The sequence below is a fragment of the Phoenix dactylifera genome, chromosome 14, assembly GCF_009389715.1.
Source record: "Phoenix dactylifera cultivar Barhee BC4 chromosome 14, palm_55x_up_171113_PBpolish2nd_filt_p, whole genome shotgun sequence".
NCBI lineage: Eukaryota > Viridiplantae > Streptophyta > Magnoliopsida > Arecales > Arecaceae > Phoenix > Phoenix dactylifera.
In genome coordinates, this window is record NC_052405.1 from 18,673,930 (window position 1) to 18,696,001 (window position 22,072).

At 39.6% G+C, this 22,072-nt stretch overlaps 1 protein-coding gene across 3 annotated transcripts in view; it reads left to right on the forward strand.

The window, feature by feature from the left end:
- The window catches only part of LOC103697507 (fanconi-associated nuclease 1 homolog), a 93,802-nt gene extending 88,785 nt beyond the window's left edge, over positions 1-5,017 (forward strand). For 2 of the 3 annotated variants that reach the window (XM_039133863.1, XM_039133864.1), the window contains exons 13-15: positions 3,057-3,330; positions 3,457-3,687; positions 4,373-5,017. In XM_039133863.1, the coding sequence (XP_038989791.1) occupies positions 3,057-3,330; positions 3,457-3,687; positions 4,373-4,822 (955 nt within the window). In that variant the 3' untranslated portion in view covers positions 4,823-5,017. Of the gene's footprint in view, positions 1-3,056; positions 3,331-3,456; positions 3,688-4,356 lie in introns of all 3 variants that reach the window. The other variant, XM_039133865.1, reaches the window with a different exon arrangement.
- Positions 5,018-22,072: the final 17,055 nt, after the last annotated feature.

Below are 22,072 nucleotides of genomic sequence, written 5' to 3' on the forward strand. Positions count from 1 at the left end.
AAAGCATTCGATCATCATTTCTACCAAAAAATAAAGATAGATCATTAAATTAATCGCTGATTAGTGAGTTCGAAGAGTCTTTGGAGCTATGATTATCGCTGTAATTACTTATAAAATTACAGGTTTTAATAAATATTATGCCAAAAATATAAAAGAAAATAACTGAAACTGTAACTTTTTGAAGACATGACATTTAAACTAAAGAAGTTCTTGGTTTCCTTTCAACCAAGTTCATTAGATTCTCTCTCTCTCTTTCTCTCTCTCTCTGTTTGTGTCTGCATGTGCATGTGGAAGGGAGCTAACCTGCTTAGTAAAGAGGATGAGAGAAAGGATATACAACAAGACAGAGAAGTTAAGAGGGAATAATAGGAGTGCATACCAAAGTTACACAGGAGGATGGATTTTAAATTCACTAAAGAGTTATTTTTGCTGTATTTTAACTGATGCTACCTTAACTCTTGAGTTGCCACTAGTGAGAAATTTGATACCAAATAGTAGTTGATCAAAATTTTGGCTGCATTATCTAAATATGCGAGAAACTCTTTAACCAAATATGCAAGGGAATGATGGTGGCTGAAACATCCATGCCTTTTCTTCAATTGGATGTATAATTTGCTTCCCTTACGTCTACAATTCTAAAAGAGAAGATGTACTAAATGAATCCTCTTCTAGATCAGATTCTTTGTTATATTTGCTAATTATAAGTTACAAATGGCATGCAATTGAGAATAGGATTTGCCATCAAGGTTTGTCACTTCGATGCCGGTTACTTTACTGCTTAGTTATGGTACGATACCGAGTCATATCATACCAATACTCGATATGGTAATGAATGCCTATTCGGTACAACCATATTGGATTTTTTTAATACTTTGGTTTTGAGAATATTTTAAGGTTTATGGATGTTTAAATTATGATTTGAAAGATATTATGTCATATTGGTCTCGAGAGACCGTATGATTGCTCAATGGATGCAATTTCAATAATTAACATAGATAATGCATGTTTTGATCTTGAAATTACATATTTCAAATTGATTTGAACATTGACATTTAGCTCCTCGTGTAATGTCTATACTGCTCGTAGACATTGGGATTTTGTTTGTAATGGGGGCCTTGGATCTAACTCCAACCTAAATACCATGCCCACCCTTGCATTTTATAATCAGAGCCTTCTAGATAGCCACTTCGATACTAATCTTATCTAATTCTATGCTGGCCATTCCACCGACGAGAAGATCGTGGTAGCAAAATGACCCATAATATGACTGAAGTTGTGGAGGGTAGTCGCTACTCAAATACGATGTTTTAGATGTATGATTTTCATACTGGTCATATTTTAGTTATGTTCCTTGATGTAGGATGTCCATATTGGTCATGCCTTAGTTGTGCAGAATAAGATCCAATCTATAATGAGGATTCAAATATGTCCAGGGACTGTCTGCATGCTATATCATCTTCAATTGAGGAGCCAGTTTTCTGTTTGCTATCATATCCTCGCGGGCTCTAGGTCATGTATTGTGATTTGTATCTTGCATGACATGAGTGAACTACGACTCACCGATGAATTAATTAGGATCGGATGGTTGAGTTTGATTCACCCTGCCATGTCGATGACTGCCTCCATGGCTATTAGATGCATCATTGCTCAAACTATCATTATCATCATCACTCGTATCGTGAGATGATGTGGGCAACCGGTCGTCCAAGTGCTCAGTTATCTTAGTTATCTCAGAATTTGAGTGAACATGCTCCTTATCAACTCTCTTCAGAGGATCTACGGTTTTCTTTCATTTCCTTTTTGCTACTCTAAGAAACTACTTTCTTTTCCTGGCTACCCATGCCTGCATGGCTTTGTTGGGTAGTTGGGTTAGGCTTCCCACCCTGACAGGCTCTACTACTCTTTGACTAGGCCGGGCACCATGGTAACATTTTCTTAACATCTTATCTCGGGCATTGAGCCTTGGGATCATGGTGGACCCCTGAACCGAACCGATACCATTCCGATTTGGGTTGGTTTAGTGCACCTTGTTTGCCATCATGGTGGATGGATGAATATGCTTGAAATTAAACTTATTTCACTTTGAAGATAGGCAATTATTTCCAAAAGTAGTGATAGTTGCATGAAAACATATTTGACTTGTAAGATGATACATGTTGGTGTCTATGAGACCTTTGCATTTTTTCATTATGTGGAATACATGTCATTTCCATGGTTTCCATTATTAAAATAAGAAAAATTATCTAGGAAAAGGACAATAATTGCACAACACTGTAGGTCTATCCAATTTGTACAATGTACAATGTTACCTTGCTAAATTCTGGATCCAAACTTGCTTCACAACCAGGAAAAAGATATGTCCTTTCATATATTGTTCAAACTTCATATCAAGTAACAAGCTCTATGCCATCTATATTGGCTTTGGCCTTGTGAAGTGCAATATGATCCACCAAAATCTTGAGAATGTTCTGTGACCAACTCTCAGCGCGATTTTAACACCCTAGTTGGTGTGGCATTTTTGGCTTAAACAAATTTGGACAAGGGAAGGACCTGCCATGAAACCCAGAAGACCGTCTGGTAGACAGGTAAACTTACCATATTGGTCACAGAACTTGAGCTCAGGCAATCCAAACTCCCCCAACATTCTTCTGGGCTTGGAAAGTGTCCACAAAAGGGAGGGGAGTAGGCGATGTTCGATTGTGAGCTGAGGAGTTGTATATAAACAGAAGACCCTTGTCTTATTTCATAAATCTTTATAACTGAGAATCGTCCTTGGAATCTCTAAAGGAATTCCTAACAACCCCACATCATATGAGCACACTGATGTACTCAGATGATTTTCATTTTGAAATTTGCTTTTCACTTGAATTTGTCACATTATTTATTTCAGTATCAATATAAATTCAATTTTATACAAAAGGAAGTAATACAACAAGTAGTATCTGGCTGGTTTTGTTCAATTTAAGCTAAAGTGTCTCCTCCAGCTTGTCTGTTGTTTGGGAGGGTGCAGCAGACAATGGTGGTTGTTGATGTATGATTTTGGTTGCTTTTTTTAGGTATGAAGATGCAATACGACTTTTGAAGGGTTTATTGAACAGAATTACTTGTGACAGTAGAAGGGGTTATTGGACCTTGAGGCTTTCTGTTGATCTGGAACATATTGGTCGTCTTAATGAAAGTCTTTCAGTTGCTGAAGAAGGGATACTGGATTCCTGGGTTCGTGCTGGTTCAAAAGTGGCACTGCAAAGACGGGTACTGCGCTTAGGCAAACCACCACGGCGCTGGAAGATGCCTAGTTATGCTGATTATGTTAAGCAGAAGATCAAAGAAGTGGGTTTCTTGTTTCACCTTTATGGTTGTACTTGTAGATAGTTCTTGCATGCCAGTCAGATGGAAATAGTATCCCAAAAGAAAATGTTATCATCATTTTGAAATTTTAACATTTTGTTGGTTTAGGTCTACATTCGGGGAAGACCTTTGGTATGTGAAACAGGAACAAAAAATTTATTCTATGGTTATGATGGTGAGCTGTGTGGAGTAGAGCAGCTAGCCCTGCAATATTATGCTGGTGAAGGTGGGTGGCTGGGTGTCCATTCTGAAAGTGGCATTTGGATGACTTTCTTTGGCATTCTCATGTGGGATGTTATTTTCTCCAACATCCCTGATGTTTTCCGGTCCAGATTTCAGGTATACCTCTTAAGGTTTCACGTTCATGTCAAATAGATTCTTATGCATTTAAAGCTTGTGAAATTGATTGTATATACTTCAGCAAAGCATTGTGGTATAAGCTGTGGTATATCTGCTTGCATACTTCTGACACCATTAGAACTTATCCATTTGCCCATAGCACAGTACATCAGCTCTATTCTATTTAGTTTCTTTTCTCAACAGAACTTTCATAGTTGCCTCCAGACTTGGTTTCTTTGTTTTGTGTTTGATGGTTTAATCAGACAAGTTTCAAGACCAGTTAAACTCGCAGAACTACTAAGGAGTTTAATTCTAGTAATTAACAAATGACTAGATCTTGTAAGCCAAGAGCTGTTAGTATCAAGCGGTGATAGTCCTTGTGTCTTGTTCTATTAAACTGCTATATGATTAGCCCTTCTGAAGTTATCATTATCTTACTTTTTATGTGACAGAAGCATGTGAGACTTTTCAGATGACCAAATAATTGGAACTTCCTTAGACCATTCTCTAGTTTCTATATGTATGAACTGCACACTGGTAACGTAAGGTTCATTCTTAGATGCCATTAAACGTTATCAAATAATAATTAACTGATTTTGTCCTCACTTACATGTAGTAAAAGAACCCAGTTCTTTCACCAATTTAATTGCAGTGATGGTTCTATCGTAGTGTTATACTTTTGCAGACAGCTCCACTAGACCTTGATACGGATGACTTTTATGTGGCAAGAAAGAGTCTTATAGAATCTCACTTACAAAAGATACATGATGGTATGGCTGACGAGATCCTGATAACTTCATGGGGCTTGCATTTTGGGACAGCTTGCCGTGGTGTCAAGTGGGAGAGACATTCTCTATCTGACCTACGAGCTGCTGTCTCATGCATTGGAGGCCGCCGTCTGGCTGCTCTCTTCCGTCATCTCTCACTAGACTACAGGAGTTGGTCTAGTGGCATGCCAGACCTGTTGCTCTGGCGCTTTCATGGAGATATGGGCAGGGGTCAAGCAAAGCTTGTGGAAGTGAAAGGCCCAAGAGATCGGCTTTCAGAACAACAGCGAGCATGGATGCTGATCCTCTTGGATTGTGGTTTTGATGCTGAAATTTGCAAAGTAAGCCCAAATCCTAGTTCCCCATGATACCTCATTTGATGTTGTAATTATCATACATTCCATTTCATTCATGTGTGAAACTAATTTTTTAGAAGTTTGTATAAACAAAATAGGGAAGCTAAAAAAGAAGGGGTTCCTAGTGCACGAGGTTTGTGCCACTGCAGAATCCAGGAAGAATTATTAACATTATAGAGGGGAAAAATATTCACATTATTAAGATCATTAGAAAAGTGTTTATAACGCGCTAAGTCACCTACACATGACCCATTTAAGAACAATTATGATTCAAGGGAAGGGCATGCATGTCGGTTAAAGTCTTATTAATTAATGTGAAAGCGAAACATATTTTTAGAGAAACCAAATTAGGAAAGTTTAAAGCATTTATTGGCGGAAGCATTATTTTACTCACTTTGAAACCAAAACTTGATTTATGCTAGTTTGGCATATCCCTTCGTTTCCTTTAACCTTGTGCACAACAAGCCCTCATATTTGAGCCACGGATGATGCGGCAGTGTAACTTGATTTTTAGTAAATTTATCAACTGGATAGAAAAATAATCAGCTGTTGATTATCATTTTGTTTGGTAATTGATTGTCACTTTGTTCCCGAAGGGTGCACAAGCATTAATTTAATTGTAATGAAGCTACATGATGATTTGGCAAAGTGAGGAAGGTGGTCAACCAGTGGAAGTAATTTGCAGATCCCGGGAGCCTAGAATATTTTGTCGCATTGCTTTCATCTTTAAACAGTCGTGGTTTTCTAATTACTTTGGATCTCAAGTGTTTTCCTCTACTCTGTCAAGGTGTCAAGATGGCCAGTTCTCATATTAGTCAGTCCATAGGGTAGAACCTGGAAGAATGCCAGTTGAGGCCTCATCTTGGATTTTCGATGCCATCGCTTGTTAGGTATTTTAACTGCAATATCATTTATGCCAGTGGTATGGAATAGTCACGTTAACGAATCTCTGTAATTGCTTATTTGAAGAGGTGGCTGTTACCATATAATAACAGCTGTTACAAAGGTTCCAGGGTGGGCCGTTACGTTGTGTTACCAGGAATTGGAAAAGTTGATTGTCGTTTAATTAGTATTTCTTTCTGGTGGTCATTATATAGGGGAATAATGACTATTATTTAATATTTGCACCGTTTTTATTAAATAAAATGATTTTTTAATTCAAATTTTGTTTTGGCCCGGGACAGTTTTTTATTCAGTGAACAGTGATTTGAGCAAATATTACTGTTATTTTTTCATTATTAATCATTATCCCTGTTATGGTTTCAAGCAGTAACTGTTTAACATTCGCAGTTTTGCCGTGTTAACCTAAATAAATGAACATTAGAATTATCTAAGTCCAAAATTTTGTACCTTGGGAAAAGATAATTCTGATGTGGTGAATGAAATAACACCATTACCTTTTTGGTTATGATCCATTTCTGCCAATAAAATTATTTCCTCTTTTATTTATTTCATTCAGATGTTAGGCATAGTTGTCAGCGGTGAAGATTTGGAGTGAGGCTTCTTTTACGTGCGTTGCTGGGGATAACAATGTACAAACAGCAGTACCATGATTGGTTCGTTATCAACCCTAGAGTGGGTTCATAAAAATGGGAGGGCTTCCAACACTTAAAAGCCAAAAAATTGATGCCAAGGAAAATAAATGGGAGGGAAGACAAACAACAGCAAACCAAAATCATCCAGAAATTTGAAGGAGAAGGAGAAGAACATGAAGGAGAAGAAGAAGAAGGAGGAGAAGGAGAAGGAGGAGGAGAAGGAGAAAGGGAAGAAGAAGAAGAAGGAGAAGATGGAGAAGGAGAAGAAGGTGGTGGTGAAGGTATCTTCTCCCCCTCCACTTTCTCCTCCTTCTACTTCCTCATCTTATTCTTCTTCTTCTACTCCACCTAACTCCTCCTCCTCCTTCTTCTTCTCCTTAGTCTTCTTCTTCTTCCTCTTCTCCTCCTCCTCCTCCTCCTCCTCCTCCTTCTCCTTCTTCTTCTTCTTCTTCCTCTTCCTCTTCTTCTTGTTCTTGTTCTTCCTCTTCCCATTATCCTTTTTCTTCTTCTTCTCCTCCTCCCTACTACATCTTCTTGTACTTCCTCTTTTTCTTCTTCTTCTTCTCTTCCTCATCCTCCTTCTTCTTCTCCTTCAACTTCTACCTCTCCTTCCTCTTCTTATTCTTCTCCTTCTTCTTCTTCTTCTCCTTCTTCTTATTCTTCTCCTTCCTCTTCTTCTTCTTCAACTACTCCTTCTTCACCTTCTTCTTCTTCTCCAACTTCTTCCTCTCCTCCTTCTCCTTCTTCTTGTTCTGCTGCTACTTCTTCTTCTTCTCTTTCTACTTCTTCTTCTCGTTCTCCTTCTCTTTCTTCTTCTTCTGCTACATCTCCACCTTCCTCTTTGGCTACTCTTTTTTCTTCTTCTGCCTTAGCACTCCCAAGCCAGACGCCTCTTAGCCTATCATTAGGCTAAGCCCTATTCCTGCCGGCCTACCGGCGTGCGGTAGTCTCCTCCCTGAACCAAGAGCTGGCTTGGCTCTGATACCAACTTGAGGGGGCGCGAGTCCCTCGGAGCGGAAGCGGGGGAAAGGAAGGAGAGGAGAGCAAGGAGATCGAGACGGAAGCAAAAGAGATTTTCTTATTACTTCAAGGGGCTGTCTAAGGTTCCTCCTCCTCAATGTGAAGAGATGAGTCCCTTAAATAGACCGCGGGTTACATTGGATTCCAATTCATTTTGGAGTCCGGGGTCAGACTGTCTCCTCACGTGGACGACAGACAAATACAATAAAGAATGACACGACATAAAGAAAAGGAAAAGAAAGACCAAAAGGACTCAACAGTAAAAGAAAGCAGTGAACAGTACTGCTTTTACAAAAGTGCTTTATTGCACAGTGTCCTTGGTCCGCCGAAAGTGGATTCCTTCGTACGTCCTTTTCTTGTCCTCTGCTGGTGGAGATGCCATCCGTCAGAGTGACGTGACATTGGTCTGTGTTGCTTTCTGCCGAAAGTAGTTCCTTCGCTGCCAAGAAAGCATCTTTCCTGCCAAAAGCTATTTCTTGCTGGCTAAGAAAGCATCTTTCCTCGATTGGAGGGATTCCTTCCGCCTGAAGGAAAGCGGTGATGTGATGTAAAGTGGCCTCGGGCTGAGCCACTCTGCAAAGGCGATTCCTCCTGTTGGATGGAGGACGTCCTTCTTCGTGCTGGCTTCACGGGCGAGCACTGCTGATCTGATTTGATTCAGCTTTGTTCAGAGCATCTTCTCTGGACTTGTCCTTGTGCTTGGTGAGAGGTCATTTCTTCCACCGAAAGCATTGCTTGATGAAGACACAAGGCTTAATTCTTCTGCCAAAAGTAGATTCTCTCGGTCATAGAGCAATCATCTTTCTCTGCTTAGTCAGAGGCATGTTCTTTTCTCTTGGTTTGGTGTAGCTTCACCGGCTTGAACCTGGGATCATCCAGTATTAACTGGTGTTGGGTCTTAATTGCACCCTTTCTTGGATGGATTGCCAAGATGCTTTGCCACATGTGTTCTGTAGCTTCAGCTCTACTTGTCTTATACATTTGATTATGTACAGAAGTAGACTGTTCTTCTTCTTTCTCAGGAGATAGAGTATCCTGTGCATAAGGATCTTGGGCTTCTCCTGCAAGGCACCTGAACATATTAGTATCATCAGGCAAAGAGTTGGATGAACTCTGTGAGGCAATATCCTTCATTGACACCGTCTTCTTTGATGCAGTACTCTTGATGGAGTCTGTCAAATGTTCTGCTTCAAATGTAGAACAGAACTGCTTCTTGAGCTGGTCCAGGCATTTGGACATAATCTCTTCAGGAGTGCATTGTGGATATTTCCTGGAGAGTTTAGCTTTAAAACTGGCAAAATAATTGTCAGTAGAACCTTCAGACTGCTGAATTTCAGTACGGTCCTTCTTGAAGGTAGCTAAATCAGATTTAATGGTGGAAATGATATCATCATATTTTTCTCGAGGCATTCCTCACCACCATTTGTAGAGATATTTTCTCTTTAGGACAGGGATATTTACCTCCTGGTCCATTTCTGCCGATATGATCCACTTGAATATCCATGGGATCTTGCTCTGGATTACGAACATCATCGGGCATAGCTCTGTAGAGATGTATTCATCTGTGAGCTTGTTGATGGTGGGATGATTATCCACCCATTTTTCAAAATATTGAAGCACTGGTGAGGGCAGCATGTTAATTTCTGGCCCAAACTTGGTCCACCATTTGTGAAACCATCCTGGCAGTGGCTTCTGCAATATTTCCGGCTCCACCTGTATAAACCAAGAATGCTTCTTCTTGGGATTTTCATAATAGAAAATGTTGGTGAAGGCTTGAACATAGTCCCAGTAATTGACTAGATAGACTTGTCCGTTGGTTGTGATCTGCTTGGCCTGATTTGGGTCAAGTCCCCATTCATTTGGTCTGATCACCTTCAGAATATAGCATTTGCTAAAATTGATAATTCCACTCCTGATACTTCCATTCTGGAAGTTATGCTGGGTTTCTACAGATTTCGTATGGAGCAGGAGCGCCTCCATTACTACTCTGTTTTTCCCCTCCATTGAAGGGTAACCCCGTTCGTCAAAGTATTTTTGACGTATGAACCATGGATCACTCAGATAAGCAACTTCACTGTGATCCAGGTACATGATAACCTCCTCGGATTTCTTCTCCGAGTAAGTACTGTCCAGGAGATTTTCCTGTAGTACTTCCTTCATCGTTGGGCTCGACGATGAAGTTGGTTGCAAGGAAGTTCCTTGCCCAGCACCACTGTGCTGTTCATGGTCAACCTTCTGTTTTTCCTTATTGAGAAAGGTTGCTAAATCCACCAGTTTCGAACTGCTGGGCTCTATTGGTGGGAAATTTCCCGCAGTTAACTGTGGAGCAGCTTGAGTGGGAAGTGCATAAGCACTGCGTCCCCTGCCATATATGGGAAGTGCATAAGCACTGCGTCCCCTGCCATAATGACCATAATGGGGCCATGTATTCCCAGTATTTTCGGGAAGTGCTATATTTGCACTGCGTCCCCTAATATTTCGGGCAGATGATTTTCTGCCTTGTTCATGGTAGTCTCGCCTTGGGATCATTCCTGCAAGAATTCATGAAACAAGGGGTGAAGAAGACTAATATCTTCTACAGTCAGATATTCAATCTGAAAATTAAAAACACTTAATTGTGCTTGCCAACCTACAGATACTTTCTGTGTGGCTTCAATGATTTGTTTAGCTGCATTGCAGTCTATCTTCAACTTAAGTTGGAGAAATAACAAATCACTTGGAAAGAAAGATATTACTTTCATTATTGAAAGTATGCTTCTTTCTGTGTGTGAATACTTCCTCTGAGTGGCATTGCACATATCAGGAGTATTCTGCAAAACAATTCCTTTACCATTAATTAAATCCAATTGTTTTAAGATTTCACTGAAAATAAAAGCAGTGAATATATGGAGAATCTTAATCCAAACTGGATTTGGTAAAGTGGCTAGAAGTGGGACAATTTTCCCTAGGATGATAGAATGGTCCAATATCCTAACTAAGGCTTGGAACAAGTTCATTGCATCAGCGGCGATGGTTAATTCATTATTAATGATTACCATGTTACTGTATAAGAATGGATTATGAATCTCATTCTGTATTCTCTGAATCTCAGAGATTGCATTTCCAATGCCAAAATGTATGACATTCCATTCATATTGTTCGAATGGTATGGTAAATGCTGTTTTATACCGATCACACTCCTTAATTGGAATATGATAAAAAGCTAATTCTAGCTTGAACTTAGAGAAGATGAATGATTCACTCAACTTATCTAAGCATTCCTTTTGATTGAAAGATGGATATATTTTCCATCCTAAAGCTTTATTTAGAGGTTTATAATTGATAACCAATTTTGGTTTACCTCTAGCTTGTACTATGTTATTATGAACATAGTATGCTTCAGAACTCCATGGTGATTGGGATTCCCTAATCAACCCTTCATTTAGGAGTTTGTCTATTTCGGTTTTACACAGATCAAGATATTTCTTGTTATACTGTGTTGGTCTAGCCTTAGGAGGTATATCCTTTTCATTAAAGGATTCATCATAAGGTAAGGAAATAAAATGATTTTCCCTAGACCTAGTTGATAGGTTATTTCCTATCTGTTTCCTTAGATCCTTAATCCTTTTAATTATTAAAGGATCTTCAAGCTTTCCTAAGGTGCTAAGTATTTTAGCCTGCTTTATAAGAAAGCTTAAGTAATCTTCTTTACAAGCTAACTGAATTTTAGCTTGCAGTATAGCCTGATTCTGGCTTTGCGAGACATTAGGAGTTATTCTTTGCCTTTTCATATTAGGCACTATGTCTCTTTTAGATTCTAACAGATTTATTTCTGTTTTTAATTTTTTAATTTCTTGCCTCAGTTGATTTACCGAGACAATGGCTCTATGGTTATTGGTCAACATATTAACCATATGAACCATCTGATGTAGAGCTATAACCTACATCACTTTCTTCTTCATTATTGGAAGAAGAATAGAATTGTTGTTCTTCTTCTTCTTCATTTGAAGAAGGATATCTTCTTTCTTCTTCTTCTTCATTTGAAGAAGGATATCTTCTTTCTTCTTCTTCTTCTGAAGAAGAAGAATCTTCTAACGGATAGTCCCTAATTTTGGACTTCCAATAATGGACTGACAGGGAAGGCTGCCTATCCATTTTTGATCCTAATTTAGGATGAAATGTCCATTGACGGAGTTGATTTACCCGTCTATGTGGACTCTTAGGTTTATTTTTAAGCCTTAAATAAAACTCTAATAGAGTCTTAGCTTCTTCTGAGTAGACTTTGGCTGACTCAGTTTTCGGCAAAGTATTTTCTGCCTTTTTTATAGGTTCAGATTTTTGTTGACCTATATTCCCTTTCTTAATTTGAAAAGGATCTGCATCTGAGCTGGGTATAGTAGTAAACTGTCTCAAATTATTAATCTTTTCTTGAGCTTGATCTAGTTTACTAGTATTCCAGTCAGGTAAATCTGACAGATCTATTAGATCTGGTAACATCCTAGATTCATTATCTAGGGGATCTTTTGCAGAACTTATTGAGTTCTGAAGACCAGAAGCAACCTTAAGTTGATCTATTTCAACCTTAAGTTGTTCTATCTCTTTTTCCTTCTCTTTAATGAGAGAGGAATAAACATCTTGCTGAGGTAAAGCAGTGGACTCTATAGGTTTAACTATAGGTTTTAGTGCACTGTTTTCCTTAACAAACGTTGTTCTTACCCTAAGTGATTCATCAGGGTTAGTCCTAGAATTTTCCAAGACTTCTTTTGAAGGAGAATTAATATCCTTCAGCATTTTATATGCCATGACTAATTTATCATGGTCAGTCGTGAAATTTTCTACGACTTTTTCTCTCATTAGAAATTCTTCAAGACTTTTAAAATCTTTAATATTTTTATGAGATTTTTGAAACCAAAGGACAAATCCTATTATTTCTCCTGTGGTTTTTAAGTCTTGAAAATACTGAGATCTAATATTTTCTTTCTCAGTATCAGTAAAATGGTTTCTATACCATTTCCGGAAGAGTGCAATCTCTTCAGACATGTAATCTTTATGTAAGATCTGTCTTAAGGAACTTCCAGTTTGGAGATTCCTTTCTCGGTCTATTAGACTCATTGTTCTAAAATTAAAGAACAAAAAGAGTTGGTCCATAATACTATTATTATGGGTGGAGATCACGCCTTTGGAGTCTTCCTCCAAAACTATGGAATATTTTTTCATATGGCGGAACACAGGGCATGCGGAGACTATCTCCATAGGTGCAGGCAGAGCAGGCTCTTTGGCGAGTGCTAAGTTGACCATGCACAGTGAAGATATAAGCTTTCTTTCTATTAACCTTATCATCAGATATGTATATGCTAACTGATCAATAAATAGTGTATGATTCTGAACAGTAAAAGCAATATGACATGGGAGCTACATACTATACTATATTTGAACGATGAATCTTACTATACAGATATATGATATAAATGCATGCTCAGGATATGATAGCTTAACTCTATGGAACTTAGAAGCATAACATGATAATCTTTTATTCTAGCATTGAAAAATACAACCCTTCCATCCTGTCAGTTAAAAACTACTCAGAAGATGTTAAGACCTTGTTAGAGGCCTATTTAAGGTTTAAAAATAAACCTAAGAGTCCACAGAAACGGGTAAATCCACTCCGTGAATGGACCTTTCATCCTAAATCAGGATCAACAATGGATAGGCAGCCTTCCCTGTCAGTCCATTATTGGAAGTCCAAAATTAGGGACTATCCGCTAGAAGGTCCTTCTTCCAATGAAGAAGAAGAAAGTGATGTAGATTATAGCTCTACATCAGATGGTTCATATGGTTAATATGTTGACCAACAACCATAGAGCCATGGTCTCGGTAAATCAACTGAGGCATGAAATTAAGCAATTAAAAACAGAAATTAATCTGTTAGAATCTAAAAGAGACATAGTGCCTAACATGAAAAGGCAAAGAATAACTCCTAATGTCTCGCAAAGCCAGAATCAGGCTATACTGCAAGCTAAAATTCAGTTAGCTTGTAAAGAAGATTACTTAAGCTTTCTTATAAAGCATGCTAAAATACTTAGCACCTTAGGAAAGCTTGAAGATCCTTTAATAATTAAAAGGCTTAAGGATCTAAGGAAACAGATAGGAAATAACCTATCAACTAGGTCTAGGAAAAATCATTTTATTTCCTTACCTTATGATGAATCCTTTAATGAAAAGGATATACCTCCTAAGGCTAGACCCACACAGAAATATCTTGATCCGTGTAAAAAAGAAATAGATAAACTCCTAAATGAAGGGTTGATTAGGGAATCCCAACATGGAGTTCTGAAGCACACTATATTAATAATAACATGGTACAAGCTAGAGGTAAACCAAAATTGGTTATAAATTATAAACCTCTAAATAAAGCTTTAGGATGGAAAATATATCCATCTTTTAATCAGAAAGAATGCTTAGATAAGTTGAGTGAATCATTCATCTTCTCTAAGTTCAAGCTAGAATTAGCTTTTTATCATATTCCAATCAAGGAATGTGATCGGTATAAAACAGCATTTACCACACCATTCGAACAATACGAATGGAATGTCATACCTTTTGGCATAGGAAATGCAGTCTCTGAATCCCAGAGAATACAGAATGAGATTTATAATCCATTCTTATACAGTAACATGGTAATCATTAATAATGAATTAACCATCGCCGCTGATGCAATGAACATGTTCCAAGCCTTAGTTAGGATATTGGACCATTCTATCAGCTTAGGGAAAATTGTCCCACTTCTAGCCACTTTACCAAATCCAGTTTGGATTAAGATTTTCCATATACTCACTGCTTTTATTTTGAGTAAAATCTTAAAAAAATTGGATCTAATTTATGGTAAAGGAATTCTTTTGCAGAGTACCTCTGGAATGTGGAATACCACTCAGAGTAAGTATTCACACACAGAAAGAAGAATGCTTTCAATAATGAAAGTCATTTCCTTCTTTCAAAGTGATTTGTTATCTGAGCCATTTGTGCTAAGGATAGACTGCAATGCAGCAAGACAAATCATTGAAGCCCCACAGAAAGTATCTGTTGGTTGGCAAGCACAATTAAGTGTTTTTGATTTTCATATTGAATATCTGACTGTAGAAGATACTAGTCTTCTTCACCCCTTGTTTTATGAATTCTTGCAGGAATGATCCCAAGGCGAGACTACCATGAACAAGGCAGAAAATCATCTGCCCGAAATATCAGGGGACGCAGTGCAAATATAGCACTTCCCGAAAATACTGGAAATACATGGCCCCATTATGGTCATTATGGCAGGGGACGCAGTGCTAATGCACTTCCCATATATGGCAGGGGACGCAGTGCTTATGCACTTCCCACTCAAGCTGCTCCACAGTTAACTGCGGGAAATTTCCCACCAATGGAGCCCAACAGATCGAAATTGGTGGATTTGGCAACCTTTCTCAATAAGGGAAAACTGAAGGTTGACCATGAACAGCACAGTGGTGCTGGGCAAGGAACTTCCTTGCAACCAACTTCATCGTTGAGCCCAACGATGAAGGAAGTACTACAGGAAAATCTCCTGGACAGTACTTACTCGGAGAAGAAATCCGAAGAGGTTATCATGTACCTGGATCACAGTGAAGTTGCTCATCTGAGTGATCCATGGTTCATACGTCAAAAATACTTTGACGAACGGGGTTACCCTTCAATGGAGGAGAAAAACAGAGTAGTAATGGAGGCGCTCCTGCTCCATACGAAATCTGTAGAAACCCAGCATAACTTCCAGAATGGAAGTATCAGGAGTGGAATTATCAATTTTAGCAAATGCTATATTCTGAAGGTGATCAGACCAAATGAATGGGGACTTGACCCAAATCAGGCCAAGCAGATCACAACCAACGGACAAGTCTATCTAGTCAATTACTGGGACTATGTTCAAGCCTTCACCAACATTTTCTATTATGAAAATCCCAAGAAGAAGCATTCTTGGTTTATACAGGTGGAGCCGGAAATATTGCAGAAGCCACTGCCAGGATGGTTTCACAAATGGTGGACCAAGTTTGGGCCAGAAATTAATATGCTGCCCTCACCAGTACTTCAACATTTTGAAGAATGGGTGGATAATCATCCCACCATCAACAAGCTCACAGATGAATACATCTCTACAAAGCTATGCCCGATGATGTTCGTAATCCAGAACAAGATCCCATGGATATTCAAGTGGATCATATCGGCAGACATGGACCAAGAGGTAAATATCCCTGTCCTAAAGAGAAAATATCTCTACAAATGGTGGCGAGGAATGCCTCGAGAAAAATATGATGATATTATTTCCACCATTAAATCTGATTTAGCTACCTTCACGAAGGACCGTTCTGAAATTCAGCAGTCTGAAGGTTCTACTGACAATTATTTTGCCAGTCTTAAAGCTAAACTCTCCAGGAAATATCCACAATGCACTCCTGAGGAGATTATGTCCAAATGCCTGGACCAGCTCAAGAAGCAGTTCTGTTCTACATTTGAAGCAGAACATCTGACAGACTCCATCAAGAGTACTGCATCAAAGAAGACGGTGTCAATGAAGGATACTGCCTCACAGAGTTCATCTAACTCTTTGCCTGATGATAATAATATGTTCAGGTGCCTTGCAGGAGAAGCTCAAGATCCCTTTGCAGAGGATACTCTCTCTTCCGAGAAAGAAGAAGAATAGTCTACTTCTGTGCATAATCAAATGCATAAGACAAGTAGAGCTGAAGCTACAGAACACATATGGCAAAGCATCTTGGCAATTCATCCAAGAAAGGGTGCAATCAAGACCCAACACCAGTTAATACTGGATGATCCCAGGTTCAAGCCGGTGAAGCTACACCAAACCAAGGAAAAAGAACCTGCCTCTGACTAAGCAGAGGAAGATGATCGTTCTATGACCGGAAGAATCTACTTTCGGCAGAAGAACCAAGCCTTGTGTCTTCATCAAGCAATGCTTTCGGTGGAAGAAATGACTTCTCACCAAGCACAAGGACAAGTCCAGAGAAGATGCTCTGAACAAAGCTGAATCAAATCAGATCAGCAGTGCTCGCCCGTGAAGTTAGCACAAGGAAGGACGTCCTCCATCCAACAGGAGGAATCGCCTTTGCAGAGTGGCTCAGGCCGAGGCCACTTTACATCACATCACCGCTTTCCTTCAGGCGGAAGGAATCCCTCCGATCGAGGAAAGATGCTTTCTTAGCCAGCAAGAAATAGCTTTTGGCAGGAAAGATGCTTTCTTGGCAGCGAAGGAACTACTTTCGGCAGAAAGCAACACCGACCAATGTCACGTCACTCTGACGGATGGCATCTCCACCAGCAGAGGACAAGAAAAGGACGTACGGAAGAATCACTTTCGGCGGACCAAGGACACTGTGCAATAAAGCACTTTTGTAAAAGCAGTACTGTTCACTGCTTTCTTTTACTGTTGAGTCCTTTCGGTCTTTTCTTTTCCTTTTCTTTATGTCGTGTCATTTGTTTGTCTGTCGTCCATGTGAGGAGGCAGTCTGACCCCGGATTCCAAAATGAATTGGAATCCAATGTAACCCGAGGTCTATTTAAGGGACTCATCTCTTCACATTGAGGAGGAGGAACCTTAGACAGCCCCTTGAAGTAATAAGAAAATCTCTTTTGCTTTCGTCTCGGTCTCCTTGCTCTCCTCTCCTTCCTCTCCCCCTATTCCGCTCCGAGGGACTCGCGCCCCCTCAAGTAATCCGGGGTCAGACTGCCTCCTCACATGGGCGACAGACAAACAAATGACACGACATAAAGAAAAGAAAAAGAAAAGACTGAAAGGACTCAACAGTAAAAGAAAGCAGTGAACAGTACTGCTTTTACAAAAGTGCTTTATTGCACAGTGTCCTTGGTCCGCCGAAAGTGATTCTTCCGTATCCTTTTCTTGTCCTCTGCTGGTGGAGATGCCATCCGTCAGAGTGACGTGACATTGGTCGGTGTTGCTTTCTGCCGAAAGTAGTTCTTTCGCTGCCAAGAAAGCATCTTTCCTACCAAAAGCTATTTCTTGCTGGCTAAGAAAGCATCTTTCCTCGATCGGAGGGATTCCTTCCGCCTGAAGGAAAGCGGTGATGTGATGTAAAGTGGCCTCGGGCTGAGCCACTCTGCAAAGGCGATTCCTCCTGTTGGATGGAGGACGTCCTTCCTTGTGCTAGCTTCACGAGCGAGCACTGCTGATCTGATTTGATTCAGCTTTGTTCAGAGCATCTTCTCTGGACTTGTCCTTGTGCTTGGTGAGAAGTCATTTCTTCCACCGAAAGCATTGCTTGATGAAGACACAAGGCTTGGTTCTTCTGCCGAAAGTAGATTCTTCCGGTCATAGAACGATCATCTTCCTCTGCTTAGTCAGAGCCAGGTTCTTTTCCCTTGGTTTGGTGTAGCTTCACCGGCTTGAACCTGGGATCATCCAGTATTAACTGGTGTTGGGTCTTGATTGCACCCTTTCTTGGATGAATTGCCAAGATGCTTTGCCACATGTGTTCTGTAGCTTCATCTCTACTTGTCTTATGCATTTGATTATGCACAGAAGTAGACTGTTCTTCTTCTTTCTCAGGAGAGAGAGTATCCTCTGCAAAGGGATCTTGAGCTTCTCCTGCAAGGCACCTGAACATATTATTGTCATCAGGCAAAGAGTTAGATGAACTCTGTGAGGCAGTATCCTTCATTGACACCGTCTTCTTTGATGCAGTACTCTTGATGGAGTCTGTCAGATGTTCTGCTTCAAATGTAGAATAGAACTGCTTCTTGAGCTGGTCCAGGCATTTGGACATAATCTCTTCAGGAGTGCATTGTGGATATTTTCTGGAGAGTTTAGCTTTAAGACTGGCAAAATAATTGTCACTAGAACCTTCAGACTGCTGAATTTCAGAACGGTCCTTCTTGAAGGTAGCTAAATCAGATTTAATGGTGGAAATAATATCATCATATTTTTCTCGAGGCATTCCTCGCCACCATTTGTAGAGATATTTTCTCTTTAGGACAGGGATATTTACCTCCTGGTCCATGTCTGCCGATATGATCCACTTGAATATCCATGGGATCTTGTTCTAGATTACGAACATCATCGGGCATAGCTCTGTAGAGATGTATTTATCTGTGAGCTTGTTGATGGTGGGATGAATATCCACCCATTCTTCAAAATGTTGAAGCACTGGTGAGGGCAGCATATTAATTTCTGGCCCAAACTTGGTCCACTATTTGTGAAACCATCCTGGCAGTGGCTTCTACAATATCTCCGGCTCCACCTGTATAAACCAAGAATGCTTCTTCTTGGGATTTTCATAATAGAAAATGTTGGTGAAGGCTTGAACATAGTCCCAGTAATTGACTAGATAGACTTGTCCGTTGGTTGTGATATGCTTGGTCTGATTTGGGTCAAGTCCCCATTCATTTGGTCTGATCACCTTCAGAATATAGCATTTGCTAAAATTGATAATTCCACTCCTGATACTTCCATTCTGGAAGTTATGCTGGGTTTCTACAGATTTCGTATGGAGCAGGAGCACCTCCATTACTACTCTGTTTTTCCCCTCCATTGAAGGGTAACCCCGTTCGTCAAAGTATTTTTGACGTATGAACCATGGATCACTCAGATGAGCAACTTCACTGTGATCCAGGTACATAATTACCTCCTCGGATTTCTTCTCCGAGTAAGTACTGTCCAGGAGATTTTCCTGTAGTACTTCCTTCATCGTTGGGCTCGACGATGAAGTTGGTTGCAAGGAAGTTCCTTGCCCAGCACTACTGTGCTGTTCATGGTCAACCTTTTGTTTTCCCTTATTGAGAAAGGTTGCCAAATCCACCAGTTTCGAACTGCTAGGCTCCATTGGTGGGAAATTTCCCGCAGTTAACTGTGGAGCAGCTTGAGTGGGAAGTGCATAAGCACTGCGTCCCCTGCCATACATGGGAAGTGCATTAGCACTGCGTCCCCTGCCATAATGACCATAATGGGGCCATGTATTCCCAGTATTTTTAGGAAGTGCTATATTTGCACTGCGTCCCCTGATATTTCGGGCAGATGATTTTCTGCCTTGTTCATGGTAGTCTCGCCTTGGATCATTCCTGCAAGAATTCATGACACAAGGGGTGAAGAAGACTAGTATCTTCTACAGTCATATCTTCAATTTGAAAATCAAAAACACTTAATTGTGCTAGCCAACCGATAGATACTTTCTGTGTGGCTTTAATGATTTGTTTTACTGCATTGCAGTTTGTCCTTAGCACAAATGGCTCGGATAACAAATCACTTTGAAAGAAGGAAATGACTTTCATTATTGAAAGCATTCTTCTTTCTGTGTGTGAATACTTACTCTGAGTGGTATTCCACATTCCAGAGGTACTCTGCAAAAGAATTCCTTTACCATAAATTAGATCCAATTGTTTTAAGATTTTACTCAAAATAAAAGCAGTGAGTATATGGAAAATCTTAATCCAAACTAGATTTGGTAAAGTGGCTAGAAGTGGGATAATTTTCCCTAGGCTGATAGAGTGGTCCAAGATCCTAACTGAGGTTTGGAACAAGATCATTGCATCAGCGGCGATGCTTAATTCATTATTAATGATTACCATGTTACTGTATAAGAATGGATTATGAATCTCATTCTGTATTCTCTGGAATTCAGAGGGTGCATTTCTAATGCCAAATGGCATTACATTCCATTCGTAATGTCCGAATGGTGTGGTGAATGCAGTTTTATATCTATCAGAATCCTTTATTTGGATCTGATAAAAACCTGATTTCAGGTTAAACTTAGAAAAGATTAGTGATTTACTTAATCTTTCTAAGAGGTCCTTATAGTTTGGGAATGGATATCTTTTCCATTCTAAGACCTTGTTTAGAGGTTTGTAATTTATAACCAATTTTGGTTTACCTCTAGCTTGTACCATGTTTATTAACATAGTGTGCTTCAGAACTCCATGGTGATTGGGATTCCCTAATCAACCATTCATTTAGGAGTTTATCTACTTCTTTTTTACACAGATCAAGATATTTCTGTGTGGGTCTAGCCTTAGGAGGTATATCCTTTTCATTAAAGGATTCATCATAAGGTAAGGAAATAAAATGATTTTCCCTAGACCTAGTTGATAGGTTATTTCCTATCTGTTTCCTTAGATCCTTAATCCTTTTAATTATTAAAGGATCTTCAAGCTTTCCTAAGGTGCTAAGTATTTTAGCCTGCTTTATAAGAAAGCTTAAGTAATCTTCTTTACAAGCTAACTGAATTTTAGCTTGCAGTATAGCCTGATTACAGGTCTCTGAGACATAAGGGGTTACTCTCTGCCTTTTCATGTTAGGCACTATGTCTCGTTTGGATTCTAACAGATTTATTTCTGTTTTTAGTTGTTTGATTTCTTGCCTCAGTTGATTTACCGAGACAATGGCTCTATGGTTATTGGTCAACATATTAACCATATGAACCATCTGATGTAGAGTTATAACCTACATCTGATGTAGAGTTGGTATCAGAGCCAAGCTAGGTCTTGGTTCGGGAGGAGGTTACCGCACGCCGGTAGGCCGGCAGGAACAGGGCTTAGCCTAATGATAGGCTAAGAGGCGTCTGGCTTGGGAGTGCTAAGGCACTCGAAGGTATATGGTTCTTTCTATGTAGCCTTATTATGCTGCTGAAATAGTATAGAATTCTGGTAAAAGCATGATCTGGTGGCTATTGTCTATCTCGTTTTGAGCTTTGAATCTCCACTATCTGTTATGATGTCCAGGCATGATCTTATATGGTAGTTTAATATTCCATGTCTAAAAAGCATCATGTGATAATAGTTTATCTATCATTGAACGGTATGAACACACCTTCCTTCTGAATCCGTCATAAGGATGATTTCAAGTATACGACACTTTCTCTCCCGGGGATAATGTACTTGGATGGGTTGAGGCCGAGAGCGGGAGGGTGAGGAAGTTCGATTGAAGTACCCGTTGGTAAGTCCGCATGGAGGCGGCAGTGAGGGGAAGAGAGGACGATGAAGCCTAAGTCCCCGCAGTGATCCTCCCCTGTATGGTACATCGCCTAGTGATCGAGGACCGTCGGGTTGGTCATCCATAAGATGGCAGGATGGAAGGGTTGTATTTTTCAATGCTAGAATAAAAGATTATCATGTTATGCTTCTAAGTTCCATAGAGTTAAGCTATCATATCCTGAGAATGCATTTATATCATACATCTGTATAGTAAGATTCATGGTTCAAATATAGATTAGAATGTAGCTCCCATATCATACTGCTTTTATTGTTCAGAATCATACACTATTTGCTGATCAGTTAGCATATACATATCTGATGATAAGGTTAATAGAAAGAAAGCTATACTTTCATTGTGCACGGTCAACTTAGCACTTGCCCAAAGAGCCAGCTCTGCCTGCACCTATGGAGATTATCTCCGCATGCCCTGTGTTCCGCCATATGGAAAAATATTCCATAGTTTTGGAGGAAGACTCCAAAGGCGTGATCTCCACCCATAATAATAGTATTATGGACCAACTTTATTGGTTTTTTAATTTTAAAACCATTAGTCTAATAGACCGAGAAAGGAATCTTCAATCTGGAAGTTCCTTAAGACAAATCTTACATAAAGATTACATGTCTGAAGAGAATGCACTCTTCCGGAAATGGTACAGAAACTATTTCACTGAAACTGAGAAAGAAAATATTAGATCTCAGTATTTTCAAGACTTGCAAACCA